The sequence below is a fragment of the Oncorhynchus gorbuscha genome, linkage group LG02 (assembly GCF_021184085.1).
Source record: "Oncorhynchus gorbuscha isolate QuinsamMale2020 ecotype Even-year linkage group LG02, OgorEven_v1.0, whole genome shotgun sequence".
NCBI classification, from domain to species: domain Eukaryota; kingdom Metazoa; phylum Chordata; class Actinopteri; order Salmoniformes; family Salmonidae; genus Oncorhynchus; species Oncorhynchus gorbuscha.
In genome coordinates, this window is record NC_060174.1 from 108,786,520 (window position 1) to 108,802,639 (window position 16,120).

General features: G+C 39.7%; 1 protein-coding gene across 7 annotated transcripts in view; it reads left to right on the plus strand.

Annotated features, from left to right (window-relative positions):
• Positions 1-9,076: 9,076 nt before the first annotated feature.
• The window catches only part of LOC124015443 (mucin-2-like), a 312,521-nt gene continuing 305,477 nt past the window's right edge, over positions 9,077-16,120 (plus strand). For all 7 annotated transcript variants that reach the window (XR_006835162.1, XR_006835160.1, XR_006835159.1 and 4 more), the window contains exon 1: positions 9,077-9,272. Coding sequence is in view for 1 of the 7 variants with exons in the window: in XM_046330634.1 (XP_046186590.1) it covers positions 9,147-9,272 (126 nt within the window). In the remaining 6 variants the exon portion in view is untranslated. The remainder of the gene's footprint in view (positions 9,273-16,120) is intronic.

Consider the following 16,120-nt stretch of genomic DNA (forward strand, 5'->3'; position numbering starts at 1 on the left):
TCATAGGAAGTCAAAATAGTCAGAAATGTCCAAATTTTTTTAAAAAGTGCTTTCTGGGCGATTTTTTTGTCAAAATGTAAGAACTGTATGAATATACTTTTGTCCAATTTTATTATCATATTTTTTTAATAAATTTTGATTTTTTTTTGTGGGCCAAATGCTCAAAAATCCTGCAGAAATGCAAAATTGACTGGCATGATGAACTCGGGATGGCCGGGCAGTGATAGTTGTTCCTTTCCATCACTCGTTGTGTTGACTTCATCATGTCCATTTTGTGATGTTTTTTCACTATATAATCATATTGCAAGTGCACGTGCATTTGCAATATGTTTCAATGGACATTTACCATATGAAATTTGACATGCTCAAAAAAAAATGCAAAATTGACTGGTCAGATGAACACAGGATGGCCTGACAGTGATAGTTGTACATTTCCATCACTCGTTGTGTTGATTTCATCATCTCCATTTTGTGATGTTTTTTCACTATATAATCATATTGCAAGTGCACGTGCATTTGCAATATGGTTCAATGGACAATTACTATATGAAATTTGACATGCTCAAAAATCCTGCAGAAATGCAAAATTGACTGGCCAGATGAACTCGGGATGGCCTGACAGTGATAGTTGCTCCTTTCCATCGCTCGTTATATTGACTTCATCATGTCCATTTTGTGATGTTTTTTCACTATAGAATCATATTGCAAATGCACGTGCATTTGCAATATGTTTCAATGTGCATTTACCATATGAAATTTGACATGCTCAAAAATGCAAAATTGACTGGTCTGATGAACACAGGATGGCCGAGCAGTGAGAGTTGTACCTTTCCATCACTCGTTGTGTTGATTTCATCATGTCCATTTGTTTATGTTTTCTCACTTTTGCAAAGTCACTGTGCATTTGCAATATGGTTCAATGGGCAGGTACCATCACAAATTTGTCATGCTATAAAAATCCTGCAGGAATGTGAAATTGACTGGCCCGATGAACTCGGGATGGCTGGGCAGTGATTCTGGTTCATCTCAATGGCTCGTTAGGGTTGATTTCAGAATGTCACGTTTGGTGATGGTACCTCACTGTTTAAACATATTGCAAATCTTTGCATATTCTTTGCATATTGCAAAGAGTCACCAGCAAGTCACCGTCCATCAGTCAATTAGATATCATTCTGACACCAAACTGATACAAACTGACACTAAACCCACTTTTTCCAACCTGTTTAGTAGCCAACTATCACACACTTCAGAGCTGGCCCACAATTCACAACGCCTTTGGTTCAAACCATAAATAAAAACATAAAACACGTGGTTACGTTCGAACTGCGGGTCCATTTCTTATGTTACGTGTAGGCCTAGCTGAGGCGACCCCGAATCCCAAGTTTCGGCTCGATCGGTCATTTGGTGTCCGAGCAAAACCCTAATTGGTGCTGAAAATCCACTTTTTTCCATGACTTGCTACGGGGTCCTTGAATGAGCTATCGGACAGAAACGTTGGGGTCTGTCTATATGGGCCGAGACGGTCGCAATGCACCTAGTCTTGTGTCTCTGAGACATTTCTAAATGTCGCCATTTTCGTAATGGTCAAAATGAATTGAAGTCATTGCAAATGTACGAAGCTGTTTCTCGGTTCGAGAACCGTCTAGAGCAACGTAACTCACCACGCACTATCGACCTGAGGTCTAGAACAGGATTCTAAAGTTTCGGAACTCTAGGTCTGACGGTTCTTTTTTAGCTCGAACAAAGCTAACTATTGGAGGCACTGTCTGTCTCTACAAACCCCAATACGTCCCTCCTTCCAAGTTGTGTGTCTGTGTGATTTAGTTTTCCTTTGAAATTTTATGGGAAAAATGACTGATTTACAGTTCATGGGGGTTGCCTAATCACACATATGAAGTTTTGGACAGATCTGACTTTTTAACCCCTCGAAACAGCCCCTGAGACACCAATTAAGGCACTTCCGGTTGGCACAGGAAGCTATAAGTCAACACATATCCTCACTGGGGTATGCTTTTACAGAATCCTGAGTTTTAAGTCCTTACGTTAAGAATTGACTGATTTACACAGGGTTGAATGCACTATGTCTATCAAACTGCAGGCAGGTAATGGAAAAACACTTTTAGGGTGATTTTAACCACTTCCGGTTGGTCCAGGAAGCTTAGAATCAACACAGGTAGACCTCATACTGGCCTGATGGACTGTCATCAAAGACAGGTTCATACGGCATTCATAACCCATATAGACTTCAGGTTGAATTTAGGGGTGCAGGCAATGTATTCCTATGGGGAGAGAAGTCAATATTTGAAGTAAACACCTTATTTTAACTATTAAGGGTTAATGCCACACGGTCAACGTTAGGCTTGCACGAATCGGAAGGACCTTAGGAACATACCTGAGGTCGAATTGTGCTTCTCACCCTAACGGTTCTCTCACTGTCACCCAAAAGCAAATGATGTTGTGGGGCAGGCTTCATTTTGGGCCTACTTTTCTAATGGTCGCTGCGCTCAGACCGAGCGAGCTACGGTCAAGCGGGATATCTCATTGAACTCGGCACGCCATAGACATTATGTTTATGCCATTGCCTGCTCTCTGTGTCTTTGAGAACCGCACTTTTTCACTCCATCCTTGCTGTGTGTGCGTGTGAGAGCTTTTCTTTGACATCTGCTGGGAGAAATGACTGATTTACAGTTTAGGAGGGTTACCTGGTCACACATATGAAGTTTTGGAGAGATGTGACTTTTCTAACCCTTCAAAACAGACAGTGTGACCCAATTAAAGGCACTTCCGGTTGGCACAGGAAGCTATAAGTAAACACATGTCTTGATTGACATAAACACTTACAGAATCCTGAGTTTTAAGTCTTTAAGTTAAGAATTGACTGATCTATGATCTACACAGTGTTGAATGCAGTCATTTTCACCTTTGAAGGTTATGTACATCAAAACTCCTTTTGGGTCAATCTAACCACTTCCGGTTGCTCCAGGAAGTTTAGAATCGACACAGGTAGACCTCATAGTGGTCTGATGGACTGTCATAGAAGACAGGTTCATAAGGCATTCATAACCCACATAGGCTTCAGGTTGAATTTAGAGGTGCAGGCAATGTATTCCTATGGGGAAGAAGTCAATGCAAACTCTTTGATGTAAACACCTTCTTTTAACTGTTAAGGGTTAATGCCACAGGGTCAAGGTTAGGCTTGCACGGATCGGGAGGACCTTAGGAACGTACCTGAGGTCGAATTGTGCTTCTCACCCTAACGGTTCTCTCACTGTCACCCAAAAGCAAATGACATTGAGGGCCAGGCTTCATTTTGGTTCTGCTTTTTTTCAAGGTCACTGCACTCAGAGCGAGCTACGGTCAAGCGGGGCGTCTCGTTGAACTCGGCACAGTCTGGAGACTATGGTGATGCCATTTTTTGTGTTGATTTCAGAATGCCATTTTGGTGATGGTCCCTCTCCGTTTAAACATATTGCAAATGTACAAAAGTCAACTAGCAAGTCAGTGTCCATCAGTCAATTAGATGTCATTTTGACACCAAACTGATACCAATTGACACCAAACCCACTTTTTCCAACTCATTTAGAAGCCAACTATCATATATGTCAGAGCAGGCCCATAATTCACAGCGCCTTTAGTTTAAAACATAATAAAAACGTAAAACACATAGTTACGTTCTAGCTGCGGGTCCAGGTCGGACATTATGTGAAGGCCTATGTGAGGCGACCCCGAATCCCGAGTTTCGGCTCGATAGGTCCTTCGGTGCCCGAGTAAAACCCTAATTGGTGCTGAAAATCCACTTTTTTCCATGCCTTGCTATGGGGTCCTTGAATGAGCTATCGGACCGAAACGTTGGAGTCCGTCTCTATGGGCCGAGCCGGTTTCAATGCACCTAGTCTTGTGTCTCTGAGACTTTTCTAAATGTCGCCATTTTCGTAATGGTCAAAATGAATTGAAGTCATTGCAAATGTACGAGGCTATTTCTCGGTCCGAGAACCTTCTAGAGCCACCTAACTCACCACGCACTATCGACCCGAGGTCTAGAACAGGTTTCTAAAGTTTCGGAACTCTAGGTCAGACGGTTCTTTTTTAGCTCGAACAAAGCTAACTATTGGAGGCACTGTCTGTCTCTACAAACCCCAATACGTCCCTCCTTCCAAGTTGTGTGTCTGTGTGATTTAGTTTTCCTTTGACATTTTATGGGAAAAATGACTGATTTACAGTTCATAGGGGTTGCCTAATCACACATATGAAGTTTTGGACAGATCTGACTTTTTTAACCCCTCGAAACAGACCCTGAGACACCAATTAAGGCACTTCCGGTTGGCACAGGAAGCTATAAGTCAACACATATCCTCACTGGGGTATGCTTTTACAGAATCCTGAGTTTTAAGTCCTTACGTTAAGAATTGACTGATTTACACAGGGTTGAATGCACTGTCTATCAAACTGCATGCAGGTAATGGAAAAACACTTTTAGGGTGATTTTAACCACTTCCGGTTGGTCCAGGAAGCTTAGAATCAACACAGGTAGACCTCATACTGGCTTGATGGACTGTTACTAAAGACAGGTTCATACGGCATTCATAACCCATATAGACTTCAGGTTGAATTTAGGGGTAAAGGCAATGTATTCCTATGGGGAGAGAAGTCAATGCAAACTCTTTGAAGTAAACACCTTCTTTTAACTATTAAGGGTTAATGCCACACGGTCAACGTTAGGCTTGCACGGATCGGAAGGACCTTAGGAACATACCTGAGGTCGAATTGTGCTTCTCACCCTAACGGTTCTCTCACTGTCACCCAAAAGCAAATGACGTTGTGGGGCAGGCTTCATTTGGGCCTAATTTTTTGGGCCTAATTTATCTTGTTAATGGCACGGCCTAGAGATTATGTTTATGCCATTGCATGCTCTCTGTGTCTTTGAGAACCGCACTTTTCACTCCATCCTTGCGAGCGTGTACACGGTCATTTAGCAGACGCTCTTATCCAGGAATATCATTCACCTTATGACATCCAGTGGAACAGTCACTTTACAACAGTGCATCTAAAACCTAGAGATTATGTTTATGCCATTGCCTGCTCTCTGTTTGTTCTTTGAGAACAGTTTTGACTGGGCACTTTTCACTCCATCCTTGCTGTGTGTGCGTCAGAGCCTGAGGTAGATTTTCTTTGACATCTGTTGGGAGAAATGACGTGTGAGAGATTTTCTTTGACATTTATCACTGATTTACAGTTCATGAGGGTTACCTAGTCACACATATGAAGTTTTGAAAAGATCTGACATTTTTAACACATGGAAACTGCCACTGTGACACCATTAAAGGCACTTCCGGTTGGCACAGGAAGCTATAAATAAACTCATATCATGATTGGGGTATGCCTTTACAGAATCCTGAGTTTTAAGTCTTTACGTTAAGAACTGAGTTATTTACGGAGGGTTTAGTGAGTGTGTGTTATTTCAGAAAATCATAGAAAATCACAGAAATCTCGCAGAGCTCCGCAGCACACTTTAAAAAGATTCGTAAGAACACCCTGCAACTGGATCTGTAACCTTTGAATAAAAAACACCTATCCGTGAACATCACCAAGGTGTCGTTGTACGATTTCTCTTAAATGACGATAGATAAATGGCTGGTTCTTTTTTTATTGACACCGGAGGCTCCTTGACTTTGACGTGAAGTGGAAAAATAATTTCTCTATTTTCATTTTGGACCTTTAATCCCAGATAAATGGCCATAACTCAAAAACCGTTGAGGCCTAGACGCCATCTTGTTCGGGGCCAACTGCCCATTATGCCGCCCCTACGCTCACCGAGTTTCGGCTTCTAAATATTTTCAGTTTTCGAGATAATGCCCCGTCGTGAATCGTGATGTTTTGTCCAATAGCAATATGATTGCTTATGCCCTCTTGTGGGAATTTCCGGGACATCAGAAAAATGACCTAAATCTTATTATTTTTGTAAAACGGAAACCGAATGTCCGACAAAGTTCATTTGATGACTTCCTGGTAGGTCCGGCCCTGCCGTTCGGCCCGACGCCGTCCGCGAATTTTACAAACGATTTCGGACGTCTAGTAAGGGACCGTACATTTGCAATATGGACTTTCTCACTAACCATACAGGTACTGCCGAAATCTTCCCTTATGTATGTAAAGTCAGAATGTAAAGTCAGAATGTAAAAGTCAGAATGTAAAGTCAAATGTCAGAATGTAAAATCAGAATGTAAAGTCAGAATGTAAAGTTGGAATGTAAAGTTGGAATGTAAAACTCGGAATGTAAAGTCGGAATGTAAAGTCGGAATGTAAAGTCGGAATGTAAATCATTCCCTATGTATCTCATTCTGTCAGTCTGTTACTGTCTGGTACTGTCTGTTAAATCTGTTACTGTCTGGTACTGTCTGTTACTGTCTGTTACTGTCTGTTGCTGTCTGTTACTGTCTGTTAGTGTCTGTTACTGTCTGTTACTATCTGTTACTGTCTGGTACTGTCTGTTACTGTCTGTTACTATCTGTTACTGTCTGGTACTTTCTGGTACAGTCTGTTACTGTCTCTCTGGCACTGTCTGTTACTGTATGTTGCTGTCTGTTACTGTCTGCTACAGTCTGTTACTGCCTGTTGCTGTCCGGTACTGTCTGTCGCTTTCTGACACTGTCTGTTACTGTATGTTGCTGTCTGTTACTGTCTGTTGCTATCTGTTACTGTCTGTTACTATCTGTTACTGTCTGTTGCTGTCTACTACTGTCTGTTACTGTTGCTGTCTGTTACAGTCTGTTACTGTCTGTTGCTGTCTGTTACAGTCTGTTGCTGTCTGTTGCTGTCTGTTACTGTCTGCTGCTGTCTGTTGCTGTCTGTTACTGCCTGTTACTGTCTGTTGCTGTCTGTTACAGTCTGTTACTGTCTGCTAGTGATGTTAATGTCTGTTGCTGTCTGGTACTGTCTGTTACTGTCTATTACTGTCTGTCGCTTTCTGGTACTGTCTGATGTTACTGCCTGTTACTGCCTGTTACTGTCTGCTACTGATGTTAATGTCAGTTACTGTCTGTTACTGTCTGTTACTGTCTGGTACTGTCTGTTACTGTCTGGTACTGTATGTTGCTGTCTGTTACTGTCTGTTACTGTCTGAGACCGTCTGTAGCTGTCTACTACTGTCTGTTACTGTCTGGTACTGTATGTTGCAGTCTGTTACTGTCTGTTGCTGTCTGTTACTGTCTGGTACTGTCTGTTACTGTCTGATACCGTCTGTAGCTGTCTACTACTGTCTGTTACTGTCTGATACTGTCTGTTACTGTCTGTTACTGTCTGTTACTATCTGTTACTGTCTGTCACTTTCTGATGTTACTGCCTGTTACTGCCTGTTACTGTCTGTTACTTTCTGTCACTGTCTGCTACTGTCTGCTGCTGTCTGTCACAGTCTGTTACTGTCTGTTACTGTGTTACTGTCTGTCACAGTCTGCTACTGTCTGTTACTGTCTGTTACTGTCTGTTACTGTCTGTTACTTTCTGTCACAGTCTGCTACTGTCTGTTACTATCTGTTACTGTCTGTTACTGTCTGTTACTGTCTGTTACTGTCTGTTACTCTCTGTTACTGTCTGTTACTGTCTGTTACTGTCTATCTGTTTACTGTCTGTTACTTTCTGTCACAGTCTGTTACTGTCTGTTACTGTCTGTTACTGTATGTTACTGTCTGTTACTGTCTGCTACAGTCTGTTACTGTCCTACTGTCTGGTACTGTCTGTTACTGTCTGTTACTGTCTGTTACTGTCTGTTACTTTCTGTCACAGTCTGCTACTGTCTGTTACTGTCTGTTACAGTCTGTTACTGTCTGTTACTGTCTGTTACTATCTGTCACAGTCTGCTACTGTCTGTTACTGTCTAGTACTGTCTGTTACTGTCTGTTACTTTCTGTTACAGTCTGTTACTATCTGTTACTGTCTGTTACTGTCTGTTACTGTCTACTTCTGATGTCTTACTGTCTGTTGCTGTCTGTTACTGTCTGCTACTGTCTGTTACTGTCTGTTACTGTCTGTTACTGTCTGTTACTGTCTGTTACTGTCTGTTACTGTCTGGTTACTGTCTGTTACTGTCTGGTACAGTCTGTTACTGTCTGTTAGTGTCTGATACTGTCTGTTACTGTCTGTTACTGTCTGTTAGTGTCTGTTACTGTCTGTTACTGTCTGTTACTGTCTGTTACTGTCTGTTACTGTCTGTCACAGTCTGTCACTGTCTGTTACTGTCTGTTACTGTCTGTTACTGTCTGTTACTGTCTGTTAGTGTTGGTTACTGTCTGTTACTGTCTGTTACTGTCTGTTACTGTCTGGTACTGTCTGTTACTGTCTGTTACTGTCTGTAACTCTCTGCTATTGGTCAGATTTTGACTTTTGACATTCTTCCCTGTACATGTAACATTGTAAAATATTTTTTAAGTTGTTTATTATTGTAATTATCTATGTGGTATGTTGTATTTGTAATGTAATGCAAAGTTTGCAAACAAAAGAAAGTGTGTTTTTCATTTCAACTCCTGACTTTGTTCCAGGAACACTCCCACTGGGTTACTCAATCTATTACGTTGGTTCCAGATAATTCCATTGAACCATTTCTGTGGAAACAATGTTGATTGAACCAGTGTGAGCCCAGTTGCCATGACGCCTTAATGTCAGTCTGGTATCTTGCCCTAAATCTATTCTGTTACAATCTTTTACCACACTGGGATTCCATCAGCAGTCTGGTGATTAAAGTGTGTGTGTGTGTGTGGTGTTGTGTGTGTGTGTCTGTGTGTGTGTGTTGTGTCTGTTACTGTCTGTTGTGTGTTGTGTCTGTGTGTCTGTACTGTGTGTGTGTGTGTGTGTGTACTGTCTGTTACTGTCTGTTACTGTCTGTGTGGGCAGTTCAGTGTGCTTGCAGATTAATGTGCGCATGTGCCTCTGCTGAACATGTGTCTATTACAGAGTCTGATTCAGAGAGGCTCAGATGGACAGACAGAAAGACAAACAGACAGATCTGTTACAGACAGACAGTCTGACAGACAGACAGACAGACTAGACAGACAGACAGACAGACAGACAGTCAGACAGACAGACAGACAGACAGACAGACAGACAGACAGACAGACAGACAGACAGACAGACAGACAGACAGACAGACAGACACCATGTCTCCCTCCCAGTCCTCCCTACTTCTGCTACTGCTGATGGTCTCCTGCTCCTGGGCCTCCCACTTCTTAGGAGGAACCATGACCTTCAACCCCAGAGGGACCAACCCAGACGGAACCTACAGGGTGAGACCAATGAAGACCAATAAGACCAATGACAATGATGATGCATCCTGTTAAATATCCTGCCATTTCCTGGTTGCTACAATTCTAATAGTTTGCCAAATTCCAGTTTGTGACAGAACAAACATGTATAGTTTAGATTTATACTGCTGTGAAATATCTTTTCAATAACCAACAATATAATTTTGTTCAGCTGTTGTGCCTATTCACTACTTATACCCACTACTATTCACTACCTATACCCACTACTATTCACTACTGTTACTCTATTCACTACTTATACTGTCTATTCACTACTTATACCCACTGTTACTTATACCCACTGCTATACTCTTATACCCACTCATATTCACTACTTATCTGCTAATATTCTACTTATACTCCTATCACTACTTATACCCACTCATATTCACTACTTATACCCACTAATATTCACTACTTATACCCACTCTATCACTGTCTTATACCCACTCATATTCACTACTTATACCCACTAATATTCACTGTTACACTCCTATTCACTCTTATACCCACTCATATTCACTACTTATACTGTCTATTCACTACTTATACCCACTCTATTCACTACTTATACCCACTACTATTCACTACTTATACCCACTCTATTCACTACTCTATTACTGTCTGTTACACTCACATTCACTACTTATACCCACTCCTATTCACTACTTATACCTGTCCTATTACTGTCTGTATACCCTGTACTATTCACTACTTATACCCACTCATATTCTACTTATACCCACTGCTATTCACTACTTATACCCACTCACATTCACTACTTATGCTACTATTCACTACTTATACCCACCCCTATTCACTACTTACTGCTACTATTCACTACTTATACCACTCCTATTCACTACTTATACCCACTCATATTCACTACTTATACCCACTCATATTCATTACTTATACCCACTACTATTCACTACTTTACTGTCTTATTACTATTCTGTACTAATACCCACTCCTGCTACTTATACCCACTACTATTCACTACTTATACCCACTGCTATTTACTACTTATACCCACTGCTATTCACTGTTGTACTATTCACTAATTATACCTCTGCTATTCACTACTTAAGCCCACTACTATTCACTACTTATACCTGTCTCCTATTCACTACATTCCTATTCACAGTCTACCCACTCCTATTCACTACTTATACCCACTACTATTCACTACTTATACACACTCTATTCACTACTTATACCCACTCCTATTCACTACTTATACTCCTATTCACTACTTATACTCCTATTCACTACTGTACCCACTACTATTCACTACGTATACCCACTGCTATTCACTACTTATACCCACTGCTATTCACTATTATACCACACTATCCTATTCTACTTATACCCACTGCTATTACTATTATACCCACTACTATTCACTCTTATACCCACCCCTATTCACTACTTATACCCGCTACTATTAACTACTTATACACTCCTATTCACTACTTATACCCACTCATATTCACTACTTATACCCACTCCCATTCACTACTTATACCCACTACTATTCACTAAATATACCCACTCCTATTCACTACTTATACCCACTCCTATTCACTACTTATACCCACTCATATTCACTACTTATACCCACTGTCTATTCACTACTTATACCCACTCCTATTCACTACTATCACTCATATTCATTACTTATACCCACTACTATTACTATTTATACTCACTACTTATTCCCACTCTGCTACTAATCTGTATTCACTCTTTTACTCATATTCACTACCTATACCCACTAGTATTCACTACTTATACCCACTACTATTCACTACTTATACCCACTCCTATTCTGCTACTATACCCACTCCTATTCGCTACTTATGTTACTACTATTCACTACTTATACCCACTACTATTGACTACTTATACCCACTACTATTGACTACTTATACCCACTACTATTCACTACTTATACCCACTACTATTCACTACTTATACCCACTGTCTATTCACTACTTATACCCACTACTATTCACTACTTATACCCACTACTATTCACTACTTATACCCACTACTATTCTACTTATACCCACTCTATTCACTACTTATACCCACTACTATTCACTACTTATACCCACGCATATTCACTACTTATACCCACTACTATTCTACTTTACATATTCACTACTGTTACCCTTCACTGTCTTTACTGTCTACTATTACTACTTATACCCACTACTATTCACTACTTATACCCACTGCTATTTACTACTTATACCCACTGCTATTCACTACTTATGCCCACTCTATTCACTGTCTTATACCCACTCCTATTCACTACTTATACTGTCTATTCACTACTTATACCCACTCCTATTTGCTACTGTACCCTGTCCTATTCATTACTTATACCCTGTCTTTTACTACTTATACCCAGTCTATTCACTACTTATACCCACTCATATTCACTACTTATACCCACTACTATTCATTACTTATACCCACTACTATTCACTCTATACCCACTATTCCTGTTACCCACTACTATTCACTACTTTACTGTCTATTCACTACTTATACCCACTACTATTCACTACTTATACCCACTACTATTCACTACTTATACCCACTACTATTCACTGTCTTATACTCCCATTCTGTTACCCACTCCTATTACTGTCTTATACCCACTGTCTATTCACTGTCTGTTCCTATTCACTCTTATACCCACTCCTATTCACTACTTATACCCACTATTTTTCATGACTTATACCCACTCCTATTCACTACTTATACCCACTCCCATTCACTACTTATACCCACTCCTATTCACTACTTATACCCACTACTATTGTTACTTATACCCACTACTAGTCACTACTTATACCCACTACTCTTCACTACTTATACCCACTCCTATTCACTAAAATACCCACTTTCAAAGTTATTTCCTATTCACTAATTATACCCACTCCCATTCACTACTTATACCCAATCCTATTCACTACTTATACCCACTCCTATCACTACTTATACCCACTCAGTATTCAAACAACTTATACCCACTAATATTCACTACTTATACCCACTCCTATTCACTTTATTCATATTCACTACTTATACCCACACTATTCACTACTTATACCCACTCTATTCACTACTTATACCCACTACTATTCACTACTTATACCCACTCATATTCACTACTTATACCCACTGCTATTCACTACTTATACCCACTGCTATTCACTACTTATACCCACTCCTATTCACTACTTATACCCACTCCTATTCACTACTTATACCCACTACTATTCACTACTTATACCCACTCAATTCACTACTTATACCCACTGCTATTCACTACTTATACCCACTCACATTCACTACTTATACCCGCTACTATTCACTACTTATACCCACCCCTATTCACTACTTATACCCGTTACTATTCACTACTTATACCACTCCTATTCACTACTTATACCCACTCATATTCTACTTATACCCACTCATATTCATTACTTATACCCACTACTATTCACTACTTATACTCACTACTTATTCCCACTCCTATTGTGCTGTAATGTCCTATTGCTACTTATACCCACTACTATTCACTACTTATACCCACTGCTATTTACTACTTATACCCACTGCTATTCACTACTTATGCCCACTACTATTCACTAATTATACCCTCTGCTATTCACTACTTAAGCCCACTACTATTCACTACTTATACCCACTCCTATTCACTACTTATACTCATTCCTATTCACTACGTATACCCACTCCTATTCACTACTTATACCCACTACTATTCACTACTTATACACACTCATATTCACTACTTATACCCACTCCTATTCACTACTTATACCCAGATTCACTACTTATACCCACTCCTATTCACTACTTATACCCACTACTATTCACAGACACTGCTATTCACTACTTATACCCACTGCTATTCACTATTATACCCACTCCTATTCACTACTTATACCCACTGCTATTCACTATTATACAGACTAGACAGACAGACAGACATTCACTACTTATACCAGACTATTACACTACTTAGACAGACATTCAGACTTATACACTCATATTCACTACTTATACCCACTCCCATTCACTACTTATACCCACTACTATTCACTGGTATCCTGCTCCTATTCACCTCCCACTCCTATTCACTACTTATACCCACTCATATTCACTACTTATACCCACTGCTATTCACTACTTATACCTCCTATTCACTACTTATACCCACTCATATTCATTACTTATACCCACTACTATTCACTATTTATACTCACTACTTATTCCCACTCCTATTCAGGGTGAGACCTCCTATTCACTACTTTTTCCAACTCATATTCACTACCTAGACCAATGACAATGATGATACCCACTACTATTCACTACTTATACCCACTCCCTGCCTATTCCTACTTATACCCACTACTATTCACTACTTATGCCACTACTATTGACTACTTATTTATTGACTACTTATACAAGCACTATTGTATAGTACCCACTATTTATACTCCTATTCACTACTTATACCCACTACTATTTTTGTTATACCCACTACTATTCACTACTTATACCCACTACTATTCACTACTTATACCCACTCCTATTCACTACTTATACCCACTACTATTCACTACTTATACCCACGCATATTCACTACTTATACCCACTACTATTCACTACTTATACCCACTCATATTCACTACTTATACCCACTCCTATTCACTACTTATACCCACTACTATTCACTACTTATACCCACTACTATTCACTACTTATACCCACTGCTATTTACTACTTATACCCACTGCTATTCACTACTTATGCCCACTACTATTCACTACTTATACCCACTCCTATTCACTACTTATACCCACTCCTATTCACTACTTATACCCACTCCTATTTGCTACTTATACCCACTCCTATTCATTACTTATACCCACTCCTTTTCACTACTTATACCCACTCCTATTCACTACTTATACCCACTCATATTCACTACTTATACCCACTACTATTCATTACTTATACCCACTACTATTCACTACTTATACCCACTCCTATTCCTACTTATACCCACTACTATTCACTACTTATACCCACTCATATTCACTACTTATACCCACTACTATTCACTACTTATACCCACTACTATTCACTACTTATACCCACTACTATTCACTACTTATACCCACTCCCATTCACTACTTATACCCACTCCTATTCACTACTTATACCCACTCCTATTCACTACTTATACCCACTCCTATTCACTACTTATACCCACTCCTATTCACTACTTATACCCACTATTTTTCATGACTTATACCCACTCCTATTCACTACTTATACCCACTCCCATTCACTACTTATACCCACTGCTATTCACTACTTATACCCACTACTATTCACTACTTATACCCACTACTATTCACTACTTATACCCACTCCTCTTCACTACTTATACCCACTCCTATTCACTACTTATACCCACTACCCTTCACTACTTATACCCACTGCTATTACTACTTATACCCACTCCCATTCACTACTTATACCCAATGCCTATTCACTACTTATTCACTCATATTCACTACTTATACCCACTCCCATTCACTACTTATACCCATTACTATTCACTACATATACCCACTCCTATTCACTACTTATACCCACTCCTATTCACTACTTATACCCACTACTATTCACTACTTATACCCACTGCTATTCACTACTTATACCCACTGCTATTCACTATTATACCCACTCTATTCACTACTTATACCCACTGCTATTCACTATTTATACTCACTACTTATTCCCACTCCTATTCGCTACTAATACCCACTCCTATTCGCTACTTATACCCACTACTATTCACTACTTATACCCACTGCTATTTACTACTTATACCCACTACTATTCACTACTTATACCCACTCCTATTCGCTACTTATACCCACTCCTATTCGCTACTTATACCCACTACTATTCACTACTTATACCCACTACTATTGACTACTTATACCCACTACTATTGACTACTTATACCCACTACTATTCACTACTTATACCCACTACTATTCACTACTTATACCCACTCCTATTCACTACTTATACCCACTACTATTCACTACTTATACCCACTACTATTCACTACTTATACCCACTAGTATTCACTACTTATACCCACTCATATTCACTACTTATACCCACTACTATTCACTACTTATACCCTCTGCTATTCGCTACTTATACCCACTGCTATTCACTACTTATACCCACTCACATTCATTACTTATACCCACTACTATTCACTACTTATAACCACTCCTATTCACTACTTATACCCACTACTATTCAATACATACCCACTACTATTCACTACCTATACCCACTAGTATTCACTACTTTTACCCACTACTATTCACTACTTATACCCACTGCTATTACTACTTATACCCACTGCTATTCACTACTTATACCCACTACTATTCACTACTTATACCCACTCATATTCACTACTTATACCCACTACTATTCACTACTTATACCCACTACTATTCACTACTTATACCCACTGCTATTTACTACTTATACCCACTCCTATTCACTACTTATGCCCACTACTATTCACTACTTATACCCACTCCTATTCAACTTATACCCACTCCTATTCACTACTTATACCCACTACTATTCACTACTTATACCCACTCCTATTTGCTACTTATACCCACTCCTATTCATTACTTATACCCACTCCTTTTCACTACTTATACCCACTCCTATTC